Source organism: Panulirus ornatus, chromosome 56 (assembly GCF_036320965.1).
Source record: "Panulirus ornatus isolate Po-2019 chromosome 56, ASM3632096v1, whole genome shotgun sequence".
NCBI classification, from domain to species: Eukaryota; Metazoa; Arthropoda; class Malacostraca; order Decapoda; family Palinuridae; genus Panulirus; species Panulirus ornatus.
In genome coordinates this window covers 34876293-34899516 of record NC_092279.1, presented here as the reverse complement: position 1 = coordinate 34899516, position 23224 = coordinate 34876293, and the positions used below count along the sequence as shown (strand labels likewise).

The window sequence follows — 23224 nt, the reverse complement described above, 5'->3', positions numbered from 1 at the left end:
CGATTCACAACTTCTGTCTCTGCTCTTCCCACGTTTTTTTCCACGCATCAGCTTACACATCGCTAACCAACTGAATCATCCACTCACTACGCATAAACTTTCCTCTCATTAATGCTTCAGAATATCTCCTTCCTATTAACTAACATAGCCTCAACTCCAAAATGCATACAACATAACCCACACCACAAACACTACCCATTTTTCGACACAATCCACACACACACATCTCAAGGCACCAGTACTTGTTGCACCCATCCTATTCCTATGAAAAATGCTTCCTTGCTTCCATTCGTGCATGAAAACAGCTCCAAGACAAAAATTCCTTCCCAAAGTTTTTCATTCAAAGCAACGCCATTGAAATTGACCCCGGAACTCTGACTGAACCTAATTACAACTTATGGATAGCATTTAAAAACATTCTCTGTAATCTTACCAAAAGTGATAAAACGGACTTGGAGTTTTCAAGAATCAGAAGCGTGATCCATTCAGATTTACCACAATTGATATCCAACTTTTCAAACTAGAGCGTTGCGGCCCCTAATTTCCCTTCAATATCCTAAAAAATTCCATTTTCATGTATGTTCTTTTCTTTGCTATCATACTCGTGTGTACAGTCCCTTTGACGAGGTAACGCAGCAACGCGAAGAACATGTCAACGCCATACATGTAGATCAACACCAAAGTTAACAGCAAATACCATATACAGTTACACGTTCGTCTATGGAGCTCATCTTCTGAGCTCATGATCAGTTACCATCTGAGTCATACTAAAGTCATGCCAGCTGACCATAACAATGGTTGTCGCCATGTATTTCTTGTCGATTTGACTGGGTAATAACTAGCGCCTCCAAACCCGGTGTGACCCCACGGATCTGATGATGGTTATGCCAATTAGTTTCGTACCAAGCTTAAGCTCTGCCGTTTGACTTGTTCCCGTAGTTCCTCTGCATTATCAATTTAGCTTGAGTCGCCAATTTGGTTATGCCTAATGGAAGTCAAAGACGGAGTCATTACCAAGTCTACCAGTGATGTTGATTAGAAACTGAATCGGCAGCGGGCCCGAAGTCTTACGGGGAGGAGAGAGCTCCTCTGAATAGCCGTCCGGAATTATGACGATCTTGCAGTTGAGTTCGTCGGTCTTGTCGGGGCAGTCGGTGGTGAGGTCACAGTTACGCTGTTTGCTGATGCAGGTGCCTTCCCCACAGGTGTATTCGTCCACGCTGCAAGCTGTCAGCAACAGATGCGCCTGAAGCAATAAACCTCACAGTGATCATCTCGCATAAACTTTCATTGCATCAGTTAATGCTCGTGAAATTAGTGTGCATATTCCCTATATTTATATACTAACAAAGCTCTAACTTGTCCAAAAGAGCTGCATGCACACACACACACACACACACACACACACACACACACACACACACACACACACACACACACACACACACACACATACATACATATGAACAGTCTTGAAATTGAAACATCACTTATTGACCTGGAAGAAGAAAAGTGCTTGCCTTGTCTTTCATTTGGATTGCATGGTAAAAGACGCTAAAGACAAAATGTTGTCCCAAAACGATGTGTAGATAAGGAAAGGGAAAAGCTTGAACACTTAATCAGGGGAGATTGACTGGAAAGCCAAGTTACAAAGCTTGGGGATGAGGCAATGTTATAACACATTCTGTGTAATCTGCAACAAAAGTGATAAGATACGGAGGTAGAAAGAATGGGAGGAATGGTGAAACGTACCGATTTACAGTATTTTTTACCCCAGTTTGGGATATCTCGCATTTTCGAAGACGTTAGAGACGTTGGCGGCCCACATAATTTTCCTGTCATATATAAAAAAGCGGAATTGCATTTTCATGCTAAGTGCGTTGTCTTTGCTCATCCAAGACTAGTAAGTGATGAAGTTCCTTTAGACATGAAACTAGCAGCAATCCGGTAATTACCAGTCTAACGACATTTGTCAAAGTGAGATCAGACAGACCAAAGATGATGAAATAGCAACTATACCAGATATAGTTACAGACGTGCAGATCCATAGGAGTCTCATCCTGTTCTGAAGCTCATCTGAGTCAGTTACCATCTGAGTCATCTACCAACTTAGTCATCTGCCAGCTGAGCCATTTATCAATGAGTTATCTACCACCTGAGTCATCTATCAACTTAGTCATTTGCCAGCTGGGTCATATGCCAACTGAGCCGTATGCCAACTGTGTGATCTCCCAACTGAGTCATCTAATGAATGAGTTACATGCCAATTGAGTTATCTACCAACTTAAGCATTTGCCAGTTGAGTCATCTACCAACTGAGTCATCTGCCATCTGAGTCACTTACCAACTGAGTTATCTACAATCTGAGTCATATGCCAAAAGAGTCATTCAACAACCGAGTCATTTACCAACTAAGTCATCTACCAACTGAGTCATCTGCCAACTGAGTCATATGCCTACAGAGTCATCTACCAACTGAGTCAAATGCCAAATAAATCATATGCCACCTGAGTCGTCTGTCAATTGAATCATACGCCAACTAAGTCATCTACCAACTAAGTCATCTGCTAGCTGAGTCATCCTCCGATTACTGAGGCATATGCCTAGTCATCCACCAACTGAATTATGTGCCAACTCTTGAAGTGAGTACCACTACTAACCTGGTTTCCCAAGGTTATCCTGCACCCCAAGTCTCATTTTCTGCTGCATGATTGCTGAGGTGAGGACGTGCACCATCACCGCAAACCCTATATCTTCTGGTGGGTGTAGCAGTTGTTTGCTCTCCTGTGCGACTGAAGATCATAACCGACTTTTATATTGCCATTTGTTTCTTCGTCTGCATAGACTCCTGCGATATTTTGCAGCTTACTATGCTGTGCATTCTGCAGGATTTTTCTTTCTTCCAGGTTGAATATGGCGCGTGGAATCCAGCATACTGAGTAAGTTTTTGTTGACTGGTTTCACAAACAACAAAAATCCCGACGTGTCCACTTTTCAAAAGTGCGGATCTTGGAAAGCATGAAGCCTAATAAGTTTCAAAAGCCTTTTGGTCAAATTTATGGGATTTGAAAGACATGCACTAACATTTTTCAAGCGTAAAGATAAGTCCCTGAATAAGAAAAAGGTAGTAGATTCAGTAGTCCAGTATGAACGAACGTACTTTATTGCATTGGATGCATCATACAAAGTTGCTCTTCCCATTGTTCACCACAAAAAACTCTCACGAGTTGGGTACAGGTCATCATGCCATGCATGCTGCACATTGTAATGCTAATTTGCGTTGAATTTCTACGTAAGAAATACACCACAGGTCTCATTCTTGAAACATCAGATTTATTAAATGAGCGATGATATTCTGGAATAGGTAATAAGAGAGATGAAGGAAAGCAGGTCTGTTGTATTACAACTCGATGAGCTTAGTAATGTGGTATCATATTCGTCCTTAATTTGTTATTGTCATTCGATATGCGACTGAAGTCTGATCTTAATAGGACTTTCTCTGAGCTTCTAGCAACAAACCTTGTAGGAATAGTGCTCTGAATACAGTTTCTTTCTTTTTACAAACGTGTGGTTTCCAGTGGACAGATCTAGTTTAATTTGTATGGATGAAGTACCCTCAATTACACCAGGAGAGAATGAGAGTACAATGGCAAAAGGCTGGAGTAGATAAAAGAAGGAGGATAGTTGAGGAATAGGAGACATTTAAGATATCCGTGGAAGATTAATGTATGTAGCATGAGGAAGGTGAAAGGTGGGCAAATGAGAAAGGGTAGTGAATAGTGGGATGGAGTTAGGTTGCAAGAGAAAGAGAAAAGAGAGGTCTATTGACGTTGATTGTAGGGCAGGAATTCAAAAGATTAGGGAAGCGTCAGAGGATCAAGAGGAAGGTGAAAGGACTGAGCGAGTAACAGCAAACTGCTGAAAGGAAAAGAAAGTATTTTGGAATTAGGTTAAGAGTACGATTGAAATAAAAGAACAGCTAGAATCATCAGTGAAGGGGGCAACTGGGTAGGTAGAAGCAAAAAAAAAAATGAGATGAAGAGAATGTGGAGTCAGTATTTTCAAACAATGTTGAAACCGTATGGTGATACAAGGGAATACAAAGGAGCATATATATATATATATATATATATATATATATATATATATATATATATATATATCCCTGGGGATAGGGGAGAAAGAATACTTCCCACGTATTCCCTGCGTGTCGTAGAAGGCGACTAAAAGGGAAGGGAGCGGGGGGCTGGAAATCCTCCCCTCTCGTTTTTTTTTTTTTTTTATTTTTTTTTTTTTTTTTTTTTTTTTTTCCAAAAGAAGGAACAGAGAAGGGGGCCAGGTGAGAATATTCCCTCAAAGGCCCAGTCCTCTGTTCTTAGCGCTACCTCGCTAATGCGGGAAATGACGAATAGTATGAAAAGAAAGAAAAAAGATATATATATATATATATATATATATATATATATATATATATATATATATATATATATATTTTTTTTTTTTTTTTTTCATTTTTCCAAAAGAAGGAACAGAGAATTGGGCCAGGTGAGGGTATTCCATCAAAGGCCCAGTCCTCTGTTCTTAACGCTACCTCGCTAATGCGGGAAATGGCGAATAGTTTGAAAGAAGAAAGAAATATATATATATATATATATATATATATATATATATATATATATATATATATATATATATATATATATATATATATATATACATATATATACATATATATATATATATATATATACATACATATATATATATATATATATATATATATATATATATATATATATATATATATATATATATATATATATATATATATATATATGTTTATATATATATATATATATATATATATATATATATATATATATATATATATATATATATATATATATATATATATATATATATATATATATATATATATATATATATATATATATATATCCCTGGGGATAGGGGAGAAAGAATACTTCCCACGTATTCCCTGCGTGTCGTAGAAGGCGACTAAAGAGGACGGGAGCAGGGGGCTAGAAACCCTCCCCTCCTTGCATTTTAACTTTCTAAAAGGGGAAACAGAAGAAGGAGTCACGCGGGAAGTGCTCATCCTCCTCGAAGGCTCAGACTGGGGTGTCTAAATGTGTGTGGATGTAACCAAGATGAGAAAAAAGGAGAGATAGATAATATGTTTGAGGAAAGGAGCCTGGATGTTTTGGCTCTGAGTGAAACGAAGCTCAGGGTAAAGGGGAAGAGTGGTTTGGGAATGTTTTGGGAGTAAAGTCAGGAGTTAGTGAGAGGACAAGAGCAAGGGAAGGAGTAGCACTACTCCTGAAACAGGAGTGGTAGGAGTATGTGATAGAGTGTAAGAAAGTAAACTCTAGATTAATATGGGTAAAACTGAAAGTAGATGGAGAGAGATGGGTGATTATTGATGCATATGCACATGGGCATGAGAAGAAAGGTCATGAGAGGCAAGTGTTTTGGGAGCAGTTGAATGAGTGTGTTAGTGGTTTTGATGCACGAGACCTGGTTATAGTGATGGGTGATTTGAATGCAAAGGTGAGTAGTGTGGCAGTTGAGGGAATAACTGGTATACATGGGGTGTTCAGTGTTGTAAATGGAAATGATGAAGAGCTTGTAGATATATGTGCTGAAAAAGGACAGGTGATTGGGAATACCTGGTTTAAAAGAGAGATATACATAAGTATACGTATGTAAGTAGGAGAGATGGCCGGAGAACGTTATTGGATTACGTGTTAATTGATAGCAGAGCGAAAGAGAGACTTTTGGATATTAATGTGCTGAGATGTGCAACTGGAGGGATGTCTGATCATTAGCTTGTGGAGGCGATGGTGAAGATTTGTAGAGGTTTCAGAAAAGAAGAGAGAATGTTGGGGTGAAGAGAGTGGTGAGAGTAAGTGAGCTTGGGAAGGAGACTTGTGTCAGGAAGTGTCAGGAGAGACTGAGTACAGAATGGAAAAAGGTGAGAGCAAAGGAGGCAAGGGGAGTGGGGGAGGAATGGGATGTATTTAGGGAAGCTGTGATGCCTTCGGCAAAAGATGCTTGTGGCATGAGAAGCGTGGGAGGTAGGCAGAGTAGAAAGGGTAGTGAGTGGTGGGATGAAGAAGTAAGATGATTAGTGAAAGAGAAGAGAGAGGCATTTGGACGATTTCTGAAGGGAAATAATGCAAAGGAGTGGAAGATGTATAAAAGAAAGAGGCAGGAGGTCAAGAGAAAGGTGCAAGAGGTGAAAAAGAGGGCAAATGAGAGTTGGGGTGAGAGAGTATCATTAGATTTTAGGAAGAATAAGATGTTTTCGAGGGAGGTAAATAAAGTGCGTAAGACAAGGGAGCAAATGGGAACTTCAGTGAAGGGGGTTAATGGGTAGGTGATAACAAGTGGTGGATATGTGAGAAGGAGATGGAGTGAGTATTTTGAAGGTTTGTTGAATGTGCTTGATGATAGAGTGGCAGATATAGGGTGTTTTGGTAGAATTGGTGTCCAAAGTGAGAGGGTTTGGGAAAATGATTTGGTAAACAGAGAAGAGGTAGTAAAAGATTTGCGGAAGATTAAGCCGGCAAGGCAGCGGGTTTTGATTTTATTGCAGTGGAATGTATTAAAAAAAGGGGTGACTGTATTGTTGACTGGTTGGTAAGGTTATCTAATGTATGTATGATTCATGGTGAGGTGCGTGAGGATTGGCGAAATGCTTGCATAGTGCCATTGTACAAAGGCAAAGGGGATAAGAGTGAGTGCTCAAATTACAGAAGTATAAGTTTGTTGAGCATTCCTGGTAAATTATATGGGAGGGTATTGATTGAGAGGGTGAAGGCATGTACAGAGCATCAGATTGGGGAAGAGCAGTGTGGTTTCAGAAGTGGTAGAGGATGTGTGGATCAGGTGTTTGCTTTGAAGAATGTATGTAAGAAATACTTAGAAAAGCAAACGGATTTGTATGTAGCATTTATGGATCTGGAGAAGGCATATGATAGAGTTGATAGAGATGCTCTGTGGAAGGTATTAAGAATATATGGTGTGGGAGGCAAGTTGTTAGAAGCAGTGAAAATTTTTTATCGAGGATGTAAGGCATATGTACGTGTAGGAAGAGAGGAAAGTGATTGGTTCTCAGTTGATGTAGGTTTGCGGCAGGGGTGTGTGATGTCTCCATGGTTGTTTAATTTGTTTATGGATGGGGTTGTTAGAGAGGTGAATGCAAGAGTTTTGCCCGTGCGCCTCCCCACTGAAAATAAAGATGAGCGTTGAAATATCGTTAACTTATCTTTTTACGGGGCGCTTCTTGGCGGCAAAGTGATAATAGGCCACCATTATCAAGTTCACTAGTATACTGAAGAAATGGTCAGGTAGTGTTATTCAATTTCGCTTTATATGCGATTGCTACTCGGCAAAATCTAAATTTACAGCTTGCGTGACATAAGCTGCAGTGGACATAATAATTACTCCTCTGACCCTCATCTCTTTTATACGGACAGCAGTTTCCTATATACAGTCTTCAACTGTACAGTTTAGTTTGATCGTTTGCAAATGGATAAAAGACGACTACAACGATGATTAAGTTTGCTTATATGTCTGATAGTCTGGAATTCCACTGAATGACAATGAATGCGTTGGTTGAAGAGTTGTCTGGCCCCCCCACCCTTTAACGTCCAGTGACTCCACTCAAGAAGATCTGGTTACCCAATTCCCCATCATCACTGCCACCGCAACAATAACGTGTGGCCAGAGTTTCTTTTGTTTATTCTTGTCGTCCTTCAACAATTTAGGATGGATGGAGAATGTAACGCTAGGGTAGGTGTCAGTAGTGGCTTTAGTGTCACAATCGTGTTTCTAATATTAGCTTGGTTTTCGGAGATTTGGTATGGGCTCAGGACGAGGATCAGATGTAGGCTTCGATTCAGCGGGACGTGGCGTTTGCGTGGTAATGGTACACTCGGTAGGCTTGCATATTAATGCCATAACGTAAGGCTTATTGGGTTTCGGAGTCTTGTCAGTTTCCTAAACCCTTCTCTTTGCTTCGCCATGTAAAATGCCGTTTGCTGCCTTGACTGTACAGACATTCTTTTCATACTTGAATCGGCGACATTCCCAGTCCCAAGTGGAATGGCTGTATTTACAGTTGACGTATTTGACGAAACTAGATGTACAATCGTCCAAGACGCGTTTCTCGCTGACACATTTCCCACATCTAGCCGAAACAATGCATGTTTTTCGGGGTGTCCGTATTTCTGGCACCTATAACAACGAAAGAGGCTAGAAGTGATTAGCCATACTGGGCATCGACTATAGTCAGTTAAGATTGTTGCTTTGGGGTCGACACTTGCCAAAGGTCAAGGTACCTTGGGGTGACCTTCGTCGCTAAGTGCTTACAAACTTTGAAATAAACCTTGTGCCAGTGACGTCCTCAGCCAAAAATTCCAGAATAGTCTTAACTTCTCTCACGTCTACGATATCAGGACAAAAAATGACCTCCCTGCATGAATTCATTGACATTAATAGTGGCAAGAACATTGTAATAATAGAACTTTCAAAAGTTCAAAAGATCCTTCACTTGTCTGGCATATTCAACTTTTATAAGAAAAATAAAATCACCGCCAACCAGTCGTTTTACCGTATCATCTGCCCTAGCCTGACCATCAATAACATTTTAATCATAAAGGATAGAAAAAAGCCCGGGTGGTTGATCTGATCCGTGTAATAAAACATAGCATTGTCGAGTCGAATGTCTGTTAGTGGCAGCTTTTTTTACCACAGCTACTTCCGTAAGGGGAAGTGATGGTGTCCGTTACGGTGGGGACCAAGTTAGAGGTAGCTTAGTGGCAAAGTCCTTTAAGACTCGTGGAGGAATTTCATTTGGTCCGTACGTCTTACCTACATGTAGCAGGACAGCTCGCAGGACCTTGTGCGAGGAAAACTTAGATGAGGACATTGGTTCATTAAGTAAATGGGCTGTGGGGATAAGATATAGAACCAACCATTGTGAAATTAGGGGACAATGAGGTACGGTAACGAGCGACTTTATCAGCGGGAAAATAAGCTATATGTTGCTCAAGTCGGAGGAAGGGATAAAAGATTGATTAACATAAGTTTTAAGAGATGCTTTTATCTCAAGATCGGAATTGTTTCGGACATGGAAAAGGTCAACAAACTTTCTTTTTATGAGAGTTCATTAGATTTTTTAAGGAAACACTCTTACTGTTTTCACGTGATTACACATTAAAGAAAGTTTCAACTTTTTCAACATTCACTTAGCATATCCGCAAAAAATGATTAACAATAAGTGTATAGAATTAAGTCATCACCTTTTGGAAATTTTAGTGATCCAATGATGGAAAAACAGCAGCAAATATTGATGTGTTGTTATATTCTAAAACTATTGTAAGTCACAGAACACGGTACGTCTCCCACCTGCTTCTGACGACATTTGTCCCCAGTGATGGTCCAGAAATGAAGACCAAGTGGCAAAGCGGTCGTGGTGTCCGTGTCCATGACAGCCCTCAGCCCCTGGTACCGGCGGCTCACCATCACCCAGCTGTTGTTCTCCCAGACTATTCGACTGTGCACTTCGCCATCAAACTTGGGACGCTCATTCTCGTAGTCGTTCAGGAGAAACTGATGTTCAAATTGAGACGCTTTGCAGAGTCCTCGTAGCCTCAGTAAGGGTTGTGAAGTGAAGTTACACAAAGGGCATGAGAGAGTATATTTGGCACACTCTGTCCTCCACCATACGTATGGGTTAGGTTTGCCTCCAACCGTTACACATTGTTTCACTTTGTTGACAGTAGAAGAATGAACAGTAAAATTATGCCACTGTATAGGCATCCCACTAGTCAACTGGACCCACTGTCCACTCGATAGATCTGCTTTGGCGCCAACCCAGTACAGAGCCTTATATGTGTCTTCACAGTAGGGGCTGAAATGCTGGAATCTTTGAAAAATGTCCTTGTTATCATCTGCATTTTTTGGAAGGGCAAGTGTTGCTTTTAGCTTTTCACAAATATTGACACTGCTTTGAAAAGTGGCTCGTTCTGGTATAAGAATCATGTAGATTTGCTGCTCTCTACATATTTCACTTAACTTCAGACTTGATTTTGTGGTAGGTCCTTTTTGCTCAAGACGTCCATTGTCCAAAGTAAGTAAAGGTTTCTTGGACGACGAAGAAGTGTCTTCTGCACAGGTTGTAAAGCTAAGTAACTCCTCTGGTGTTAGCGCCACCTCATAGAATCGATAGTCTGCAATCTCCCCGTCCAGCGACTCCGTGATCTCAAAGTCGCCCTCAGCTGAGTCAAACTCTTGGCCTACGATCAGCCGGCCATCCCCAGCTGCCTTTAGATTCTCTCCAAGGTTAATGTTGTACGGGTCAATGCTCAGATTGTAACTCTGTAACTAGAGAATATATCCCACGATTATCATCCTCATTAACATACACTGCTATCAAGACACAGGAAAAATGGTGATTGTTATAAATCAAAATTCTATCAATGATAATAGTATTGTGTAAAATCTATAGAGGTACATTCTGCTTTTATACGATACTTGTCTTGTCCATTTGTCTCACTAAGATCACATTTTCCACTATGCATATATCCAGCGATACGAAATACACAACAGGAAGTAATGGTTGACAAGCATCACTGATCGAACCCAATGGTTTGTCCTTGTAGGAGTTACTTGTTTTTTTTTTGTATGATATAGACGGCAATACCGGAATGATAATGAAAATAATAACGAAAATGGTAATAGAAATGATAATGATAATGATAATAATGATGATAAGTAATAGTAACAAAAATAAAGATGATATTAATAATAATGATGATAATAATGACATTAATGATAATGATGACAATGATAATAATAATAATAATAATAATAATAATAATAATAATAATAATGATAATAATAATAATAATAATAATAATAATAATAATAATAATAATAATAATAATAATAATAATAATAATAATAATAATGATAATGATAATAATAATAATGATAATAATTATAATAATTATAATAATAATGATAATGATAATAATGATAATAATGATAATAATAATAGTAATGAAAATAATGATAGCAATAAGAATAACGATAATAACAATAATGATAATAATAATAATAATAATAATAATAATAATAATAATAATAATAATAATAATAATAATGATAATAATAATGATAATGATAATAATAATAATAATAATAATAATAATAATAATAATAATAATAATAATAATAATAATAATAATAATAATAATAATAATAATAATAATAATAATAATAATAATAATAATAATAAAATAATAATAAATAATAATAATAATATAATGATAATAATAATAATAATAATAATAATAATATAATAATAATAATAATCAATAATGAATAAAAATAATAATTATAATAATAAAATGATAAATTTATAATAATAAATAATTATAATGAAAAATAATAATATTAATAATATATTATATTAATAATAAAATAATATAATAAAAATAATAAAGATAATGAATAAATAAATGGATAATAATAATATAATAATAATAAAAATAATAATAATAATAATTAATAAAAAATATTTAAAAATAATAATAAAATAAAAATAATTAGTAATAATAATATATAATAATAATAAATAATTTAAAAATTATTAAAAAATAATAATATAATATAGATAAAAAAAATAAATAATAAATATATAAATAATTTTAAAAATAATGATAATATTAATAATTAATATTAATAATAAAAAATATAATAATAATTTTGAAAAAATTATAATATTAAATTTTAAAAATAAAAAAAATAATAAATAATTAAATAATTAAAAGATAAAAATATATAATATATAATAATAAAAAATAAATAATATAATAATAATAATAATAATAATAAATAATTAATATAATATATAATAATAATAATAATATAAATAATAATAATAGTAATAATAAATAATAAATAATATAATTAATAATAATAATAATAAAAGAATGATAATAATAATAATAATAATTAATGAAATAAATAAATTATAATAAATAATAAAATAATATAATAATTAATAATAAAAATAAGATAAAAATATTAATTATAATAATAAAAATTAATAATTAATAATAAAAATAAAATAATTATTAATAAGATAATAAAATAATAATAAAACTCAAATTTATAAGAATAAAAAAATAATATATAAATAAAAAAAATTAAAATATTAAAAGAAATTAAAAATTAATGAATAAATAAATAATATAATATAAAAAAATAATATAAAAAATAATAATAATTATAATAATAATAAAAATAATTAATATTATAGTAAGAATAAAAAATAATAATTATAAAAAAATTAATTAAATAATAAAATAAATGATAAAAAAAAATATATATGGGTAAAATATAAAATATATATAATAAATAAAAATATATATGAAATAATTATATAGTTTAAAAACAATATAATTATAAAATGATTATAAAAAAATTAATAAAAAAATTTCTAATATAATTGATAATAAAATTTTATAAAATAATAATAAAAAAATCATAAAATTTAATTGTAATATTTAAAAATAATTATAAATTTAATGTATAATAAAATAAAGTATAAAATTTTAAAATAAAATAATATTAATGAATAATGATAAAATAATAAAATATAATTAAAGAATTAATAAATATTATAAATTAATTTATTAATATATTATTAATTAAAAATTAAAATAATTAAAAATAATATTATAAGTATAAATAAATTAATAATAATAATATTTAAATTTGGGGTATTAATAATATAAATAAAAAATTTAAAAAAATTTAAAAAAATTAAAAATTTTTGGGAAAAAAAACTAGAAAGGAGGGAAAAGGAGAGCTGGGATGAGGGAGTACCACAAACTTCAGGAAATGCGTTGATAATAGGAAGAGAAAAATAAGAGAACAGATAGGAGCATCGGTGAAGGGGGCTAATGGAAAGCGCCAATAGGCAGAGATGAGGCGAAGAAGAGATGGAGTAAGTACTGTGAAGGATTGTTGATTGCGTTTGACGAAAGCATAGAAGATATAGGCGTGTTTTGGTCAGGGTGGGTGGTTAAGCGAAAGAGTCATGGCAAGTGATTTGGTGAAAAGAGGAAAGGTGGCGTAAGATGAAACGTAGTATAGTGGTTAAAGTGAATGGTACCACATTTGAATTTCATAGGAAAAGGGATGACGGGGATAGTTGAAATGGTTCAGTTAGGGTTTTCACTGTATGTATGGATAATGGTAAGGTGCCACTGTATACAGAAAAAGTGAGTGCTCGAATTATAGAGGCATAAGTTTGCTAAGTGTATCTGGTAAGTTGTGTGGAAGAATGATAATTGAGTGGCGGTAGCATGCACAGAGCATCAGACTGGACAAGAATGATATTGTTTTAGGAGTGGATGGGGATCTGTGGATTCAGTGTTTGCTTTGAAAAATGTGCTTTAGAAATATTTAAAGAAACAGAAGGATATGTAAGTGACATTAATGGACCAGAAGAAAGCACACGATAGGGTCGATACAGTTGCTTTATGAAAGGTGTAGTGAACGTATGTGTTGGAGATCCATTTGGAGCAGATTTTATCAAGAGAATAGGGAGTGTGTTGGGGGTCGGGAAAGGGAGGCTGGCGATTGGTTCCAAGTGATCAATGGTATTCTGCAGGGGTATATGACTGCTAGATTTGTTCGTGGATGGGGTACTGAGGAAGATAAAGCGAAGGGTTCAGGAAAGAGGGGCAGGCATGCAGGCTGTTAGAGGTGAGAGGGTCATCAGCTGTTTGCTGATGACACTGCGCTAGTGGCAGATCTGAGTGAGAACGTGCAAATGGTGGTGTTTGATTTTGAGAGTCTGTGAAAAGACAAAGGTGAAAGAAAATGAGAAAAAAACAAGGTTATTAAATTCGGCAGAGCAAAGTGACAGATTAGTTCAGTTGTGAGTTTGATTTGATAAAACTTGGAGATGAAGCGTTTTAGGTACCTGGTGGTGGACATGGCAGCTGAAGTGAGTTATAGGATGGGTGAGAGAGTGAAGATCCTGGGAGCATTAACGAATCATCACTTGCAAGTTGTAATACAGGTGCTCCCCGCCATACCTCTGAGTTCCATTTTGACCGAAAGGTCGGATCTCGAAGTGGACGTGAGTCTGATGCAGTTTAGAGAGAGAGGTTGTTATCTGGGAGAGCGAAGTTGGGTATCTTTCAGTGTATGGTAGTTCCAGCGATGTTGTATGGATGTGAGGCATGGGTTAAAGGTGACAACATACTGAAGCATAAAAATGTGTTGGAAATGAAAGTTTTGAGGACAACATATAATACCAGGAGGGCTGATCGAGTAAATAAGATAGAGGTTAAGAGAGTTGAAAAAAATAAAAGGGGTTGTGCTGAACTTATGATTTGGACATACGGAGAAAATGAATATGGCCGATAAGACTATGAGACTATTCATTTCAGGGGTGTAAGGGACAATGAGAAAGGGGTGATCAAATCTTAGATTGGAAAGACAATGTGAATAAGAACTTGAATGCGTGGGTCATGAACATGCAGGAGGGTGAAAGGTTTGCACAGGTTAGAGTGAATGAGAGCGATGTGGTACACAGGGAGTAACGTGCTTCGATGGACTGAGGCAGGACACATGAATCAGCCAGGGAAAATCTCCTCTTGTAATTGTAGTCCTATCTACAAATTAGGAACTCGTTCATAACGTTGAGATTGGAGAAAAGTTTGGTAAAAGTGATTACCGATATGTTACATTTGAGATCACTCTCAACAAAGCATGTAATGTTGGTCAACATGGAAGTCGCGAAGAAAACTGATTTTAACATTGCTCTTTACAAGAAATTCTGGGATGATATGATTTATTATAACGACATGAACGTAGCTTAGAAAAGCTTTAGTAAAACCTTTAATGTAGAAGGCCTATTTCTAAGACGAAGTCAGCTGAGGTGGTGGAACGGTGATATAAAAAGTGCCTGTTGCCTAAGAAATTATCTCATAAGAAACCTAAAGACTAATAACCATCACGATAGAGTTATGTAAATTTGCTTAGAGACTCTACGACACTTATATATTAAAACAAACGTCAATATGAAGAGTATATTGCTTAAATTAAAGAAGTTTTATGGTCATGTTTGAAGCAAGAAGGTCATTACCCACTCAACTGGTCTAGTGATTACGGAAAGCGGTGACTTGGTTTAAGGCAAGGAAGCCATGGCAAATATCTTAGATTACTTTCTTGCATCTTTATTTAAGATCGAAGAGACAACTCTAGTCCCGCATACAGTTTTATTGATAAGACAGAAAAACGCTCAGCAACAACCTTATATAAAAGATGGAGACACATATCTGCAAGAAACGGAATCAAAAGAAACAAAACGGCAGGTCCTGATAAGTTTCATAGGCGACAATGAACGAGGCGAAAAATGAGATAGTTAAGCTATCAGTTGGCCTTTTCAAGAAGTTGCCTCATACGAGAAAGGTTTTAGATTACTGGAAGTTTGCCAACGGAATACTGATACTTGTTGCAATTATCTCCCCTCTTTAACATGAAATCATCCAAGGTAGTACGTTATATTCTTTAGAAAAGTCTTACTGTCGTATGCCAAAATATAAAACTTTGTTTATTTGACGGTGAAGTAACTAATAGTAGGTATTTTTAGTATTAGTGCAATTCATGGGCTACCAAGGAACATGTAAGAAATAAAAGCAGTTAATAGGAAGTACTTGTATACAAAAGTAGAATAAGTATTGGAATATTTCGCTCTCTCCCTGTGAATAGATTTTGGCAGGATGTTGTACAATGCTTGTCTGGTTTAGGTAAAATATCTGTTCACATCTTGGTGATTTTAAAGAATTATGTTATAGATTGATGCTAGTACATCTGCCAAAGACTTGCCAAGTAAAATAAGTAGAGGGAGATTCTTGTATTAGGAGTACATTATGTAATATTTATGTTCAGAGAGAGGACGTTCATTTTTGTTGGTGTAAATATAGTCTTGCAACTTTTATAGTCCTGCGTTTGGTATTTAGCCAGTGTTGGATGGAAAAGAATGTATATATCAAGCGGCCGTCAGCTCAGATGTTAGCCAGATGGTAAGGGAATCTGTGTCTAGCCTAAATCTCTGTTGACAGAAGCAGTTATTTCAGAGTTCTGTCTTAATGGGCCTCTGGGGTGAAGTCATAACATGGGGGGCTGCTGTCCCGAAGGATGATGTGAAACCAACCGTCTAGAGGCTGAATCAAGTATACTAGGAATGAAACCGCGTGTACTAGTTGCTGAAATCACGTGTACGTGACCAAGCAATACCAAAGTGTTGTGGGGTAGTAATATACTGCGCTCTCGTGTATTATACTGAAGAAGATTTCTCTAATCAAATAAGTGTTCATACTTGTATATACATTTAGGTTAAACAGGGCAGATAACGTTCAGGAGTTCAGTGAAACCCAAGATATATATTTTCTGTACCACTGTAATAGAGATGTACTGAACCTGGTTGCAGCTAATTAAGAAATTTCTCTAAGGGCTCATGTCAAAAGTGATATGCAGAGAGAATTAATTGATCAGCTGGTGTCTTTATAAATACTGAAAGAATCTGAAGATGTTGAAAATATTGGTGTTGATGAAAAGCAGGTAGGTGAAAAGGTGGCAACTAGAGGCAGAAAAAGAGAGAATACAGGCAGAAGCAAGAAAAGAGAGGATACAGGCACAAACAGAAAGAAAGAAAGAATGCAGGCAAACAAAGAGGTGAGACTTAGGAAATTAGAAGTAGAGGAGAGGATAGGCACAAAAAGAAGACTTGGAGATAAAGATGAAAGAGTAAATCAGCTACCTGAGTTTATAGAAGAAGATGAGGCCCTCTTTCTTTAATATGAAAAACTTGCAACTATTAAAGAATGGGATGAAAGTGACTGGGCTATATTGGTGCAGAGTAAATTTAAGGATAAGGCTAAGGTGGCGTATGCAAGTCTAGGTATGATGGAATCAGTGGATTATAAGGCTGTTGAAGAAGCAGTATTGAAGACTGTGGAAATGGATGTAGCAGTGTAAAGGAGAAGGTGTAGGGACACAAGGAAAACCGGTGGACGATTTCTTCTTGAGGTGGTTAGAGTGTGTGAAATGAAATTCCACAGGTGGTGTAAGTATGAGGAAGTAGACGAGGGATGAAATAACACAACTGTTATATATATATATATATATATATATATATATATATATATATATATATATATATATATATATATATATATATATATATATATATATATATATATATATATATATATATATATATATATATATATATATATATATATATGTATATATATATATATATATATATATATATATATATATATATATATATATATATATATATATATATATATATATATATATATATATATATATATATATATATATATTCTATCTTTCAAACTATTCGCCATTTCCCGCATTAGCAAGGTAGTGTTAAGAACAGAGGACTGGGCCTCTGAGGGAATATCCTCACCTGGCTCCCTTCTCTGTTCCTTCTTTTGGAAAATTAAGAAAACAAAACAAGAGGGGAGGATTTCCTCCCCCCCGCTCCCTCCCCTTTTAGTAGCCTTCTACGACACGCATGGAATACTTGGGAAGTATTCTTTCTCCCCTATCCCCAGGGATATATATATATATATATATATATATATATATATATATATATATATATATATATATATATATATATATATATATATATATATATATATATATATATATATATATATATATGTATATATATATATATATATATATATATATATATATATATATATATATATATATATATATATATATATTTTTTTTTTTTTTCTTTTTTTGCTTTGTCGCTGTCTCCCGCGTTTGCGAGGTAGTGCAAGGGAACAGACGAAAGAAATGGCCCAACCCACCCCAATACACATGTATATACATACGTCCACACACGAAAATATACATACATACACAGCTTTCCATGGTTTACCCAGACGCTTCACATGCCCTGTTTTAATCCACTGACAGCACGTCAACCCCGGTATACCACATCGATCCAATTCACTCTATTCCTTGCCCTCCTTTCACCCTCCTGCATGTTCAGGCCCCGATCACAGGAAATCTTTTTCACTCCATCTTTCCACCTCCAATTTGGTTTCCCAATTCTCCTCGTTCCCTCCACCTCCGACACATATATCCTCTTGGTCAATCTTTCCTCACTCATTCTCTCCATGTGCCCAAACCATTTCAAAACACCCTCTTCTGCTCTCTCAACCACGCTCTTTTTATTTCCACACATCTCTCTTACCCTTACGTTACTTACTCGATCAAACCACCTCACACCACACATTCTCCTCAAACATCTCATTTCCAGCACATCCATCCTCCTGCGCACAACTCTATCCATAGCCCACGCCTCGCAACAATACACCATTGTTGGAACCACTATTCCTTCAAACATACCCATTTTTGCTTTCCGAGATAATGTTCTCGACTTCCACACATTCTTCAAGGCTCCCAGGATTTTCGCCCCCTCCCCCACCCTATGATCCACTTCCGCTTCCATGGTTCCATCCGCTGCCAGATCCACTCCCAGATATCTAAAATACTTTACTTCCTCCAGTTTTTCTCCATTCAAACTTACCTCCCAATTGACTTGATCCTTAACCCTACTGTACCTAATAACCTTGCTCTTATTCACATTTACTCTTAACTTTCTTCTTTCACACACTTTACCAAACTCAGTCACCAGCTTCTGCAGTTTCTCTCATGAATCAGCCACCAGCGCTGTATCGTCAGCGAACAACAACTGACTCACTTCCCAAGCTCTCTCATCCACAACAGACTTCATACTTGCCCCTCTTTCCAAAACTCTTGCATTCACCTCCCTAACAACCCCATCCATAAGGAAATTAAACATACATATATATATATATATATATATATATATATATATATATATATATATATATATATATATATATATATATATATATATATATATGGTGGAGGATGTGTGGATCAGGTGTTTGCTTTGAAGAATGTATGTGAGAAATACTTAGAAAAGCAAATGGATTTGTATGTAGCATTTATTGATCTGGAGAAGACATATGATAGAGTTAATAGAGATGCTCTGTGGAAGGTATTAAGAATATATGGTGTGGGAGGCAAGTTGTTAGAAGCAGAAGATAATAATAATGACATTAATGATAATGATAACAATGATGATAATAATAATAATAATAATAATAATAATAATAATAATAATAATAATAATAATAATAATAATAATAATAATAGTGATAATAATAATAATAATAATAATAATAATCATAATAATAATAATAATAATAATAATAATAATAATAATAATTATAATAATTATAATAATAATGATAATGATGATAATGATAATAATGATAATAATAATAGTAATGAAAATAATAGTAATAATAATAATAATAATAATAATAATAATAATAATAATGATAATAATAATAATAAAAATAATAATAACAATAATAATGATAATAATAATAATAATAATAATAATAATAATAATAATAATAATAATAATAATAGTAACAATAATAATTTTTTTTTTTTTTTTTCAAACTATTCGCCATTTCCTGCGTTAGCAAGGTAGCGTTAAGAACAGAGGACTGGGCCTCTGAGGGAATATCCTCACCTGGCCCCCTTCTCTGTTCCTTCTTTTGGAAAATTAAAAAAAAAAAAGAGGGGAGGATTTCCAGCCCCCCGCTCCCTCCCCATTTAGTCGCCTTCTACGACACGCAGGGAATACGTGGGAAGTATTCTTTCTCCCCTATCCCCAGGGATATGTAAACAATATATGTATTCTATAAGATGTATCATGTTGATGCTTTTTACTAATTCATAATTTTCAACTGCAGGTTAAATGATTAAATATACAAACAAAAAAGAACGTTCTCTGTTTTGCTGGTATACTTAATCTGTACATGTTAAGCAATTACATCAAATAGTTCAGGTACTATCTACACTTAATCAGTTATCTAATATCTCAATTCAATGCTTTAAAATGAACTATGGTGTGTTGGATAATGTTAAACATGGAACCCACGTATTGTAACAGCACTTACAATTGGATGCTAATATGTTTACATTCACCTAATCCACAAGAAAAAGAAGTAATCATCAGTATTCTTTTATCATAACCTACGAAAAATGCTTCAAGTAATGCTACAGTCCTTAACCCTTTAACCTCTGTTTAATAGAATTTGTATCCACTCCCGTATGAACTCCTTTGTTTTTGAGTTGGGTAAAGTATTCCTATTCTTAAAATTGAGAAAAACACAACATAAAAGTACTTAGAGCCATGTAAAGTACATTGATAACTTGTGCCATCAGTGTTATAGATGATTAACTTTGCTAAGCCTCTGTTACTGACTTTTTCTACTTCTGTTATAATAATAATAATAGTAATAATAATTATGATAATAGAAATAATAATGGTAATAATAATGAAAATGATAATAATAATAGTAATGATAATAATAATAATGATAATGATAATAATATGATAATAATAATAATAATAATAATTATAATAATAATAATGATAATGATTATAATAATAATAATAGTAATAATGATAATAATAATAATAATAATAATAATAATAATAATAATAATAATAATAATAATAATAATAATAATAATAATAATATCAGTAATAATAATGATAATAATGATGACAACAATGATAGTGATAATAATGATGATAATAATACTAATATCTAATAATAATGATGATAATAATAGTAATAACGATAATAGTTTTAAAAATAATGATAATATTAATGATAATCAAACGGAGAAGAATAGTAAGGAAATGTCCTATAGAGTAAAGTCAAGGGTTAGAGTGAGGACTGTAGAAGGCCTATTTCTAAGACGAAGTCAGCTGAGGTGGTGGAACGGTGATATAAAAAGTGCCTGTTGCCTAAGAAATTATCTCATAAGAAACCTAAAGACTAATAACCATCACGATAGAGTTATGCAAATTTGCTTAGAGACTCTACGACACTTATATATTAAAACAAACGTCAATATGAAGAGTATATTGCTTAAATTAAAGAAGTTTTATGGTCATGTTTGAAGCAAGAAGGTCATTACCCACTCAACTGGTCTAGTGATTACGAAAAGCGGTGACTTGGTTTAAGGCAAGGAAGCCATGGCAAATATCTTAGATTACTTTCTTGCATCTTTATTTAAGATCGAAGAGACAACTCTAGTCCCGCATACAGTTTTATTGATAAGACAGAAAAACGCTCAGCAACAACCTTATATAAAAGGTGGAGACACATATCAGCAAGAAACGGAATCAAAAGAAACAAAACGGCAGGTCCTGATAAGTTTCATAGGGGACGATGAAAGAGGCGAAAAATGAGATAGTTAAGCTATTTGTTGGCCTTTTCAAGAAGTTACCTAATACGAGAAAGGTTTTAGATTACTGGAAGTTTGCCAACGGAATACTGATACTTGTTGCAATTATCTCCCCTCTTTAACATAAAATCATCCAAGGTAGTACGTTATATTCTTTAGAAAAGTCTTACTGTCGTATGTCAAAATATAAAACTTTGTTTATTTGACGGTGAAGTAACTAACAGTAGGTATTTTTAATATTAGTGCAATTCATGGGCTACCAAGGAACATGTAAGAAATAAAAGCAGTTAATAGGAAGTACTTGTATACAAAAGTAGAATAAGTATTGGAATATTTCGCTCTCTCCCTGTGAATAGATTTTGGCAGGATGTTGTACAATGCTTGTCTGGTTTAGGTAATATATCTGTTCACATCTTGGTGATTTTAAAGAATTATGTTATAGATTGATGCTAGTACATCTGCCAAAGACTTGCCAAGTAAAAGAAGTAGAGGGAGATTCTTGTATTAGGAGTACATTATGTAATATTTATGTTCAGAGAGAGGACGTTCATTTTTGTTGGTGTAAATATAGTCTTGCAACTTTTATAGTCCTGCGTTTGGTATTTAGCCAGTGTTGGATGGAAAAGAATGTATATATCAAGCGGCCGTCAGCTCAGATGTTAGCCAGATGGTAAGGGAATCTGTGTCTAGCCTAAATCTCTGTTGACAGAAGCAGTTATTTCAGAGTTCTGTCTTAATGGGCCTCTGGGGTGAAGTCATAACATGGGGGGCTGCTGTCCCGAAGGATGATGTGAAACCAACCGTCTAGAGGCTGAATCAAGTATACTAGGAATGAAACCGCATGTACTAGTTGCTGAAATCACGTGTACGTGACCAAGCAATACCAAAGTGTTGTGGGGTAGTACTATACTGTGCTCTCGTGTATTATACTGAAGAAGATTTCTCTAATCAAATAAGTGTTCATACTTGTATATACATTTAGGTTAAACAGGGCAGATAACGTTCAGGAGTTCAGTGAAACCCAAGATGTATATTTTCTGTACCACTGTAATAGAGATGTACTGAACCTGGTTGCAGCTAATTATGAAATTTCTCTAAGGGCTCATCTCAAAAGTGATATGCAGAGAGAATTAATTGATCAGCTGGTGTCTTTATAAATACTGAAAGAATCTGAAGATGTTGAAAATAATGGTGATGATGAAAAGCAGGTAGGTGAAAAGGTGGCAACTAGAGGCAGAAAAAGAGAGAGTACAGGCAGAAGCAAGAAAAGAGAGGATACAGGCACAAACAGAAAGAAAGAAAGAATGCAGGCAAAAAAAGAGGTGAGACTTAGGAAATTAGAAGTAGAGGAGAGGATAGGCACAAAAAGAAGACTTGGAGATAAAGATGAAAGAGTAAATCAGCTACCTGAGTTTATAGAAGAAGATGAGGCCCTCTTTCTTTAATATGAAAAACTTGCAACTATTAAAAAATGGGATGAAAGTGACTGGGCTATATTGGTGCAGAGTAAATTTAAGGATAAGGCTAAGGTGGCGTATGCAAGTCTAGGTATGATGGAATCAGTGGATTATAAGGCTGTTGAAGAAGCAGTATTGAAGACTGTGGAAATGGATGTAGCAGTGTAAAGGAGAAGGTGTAGGGACACAAGGAAAACCGGTGGACGATTTCTTCTTGAGGTGGTTAGAGTGTGTGAAATGAAATTCCACAGGTGGTGTAAGTATGAGGAAGTAGACGAGGGATGAAATAAGAC

The 23224-nt window shown here is 34.7% G+C and overlaps 1 protein-coding gene across 1 annotated transcript in view; it reads right to left on the bottom strand.

The window, feature by feature from the left end:
• LOC139765808 (uncharacterized) overlaps positions 1-23224 on the bottom strand; it is a 296756-nt gene that overhangs the window by 94104 nt on the left and 179428 nt on the right. The window contains exons 6-7 of the mRNA XM_071693602.1: positions 9436-10413; positions 1072-1246 (exon numbers count right to left, since the gene is read on the bottom strand). Coding sequence (XP_071549703.1) covers positions 1072-1246; positions 9436-10413 — 1153 coding nt within the window. The remainder of the gene's footprint in view (positions 1-1071; positions 1247-9435; positions 10414-23224) is intronic.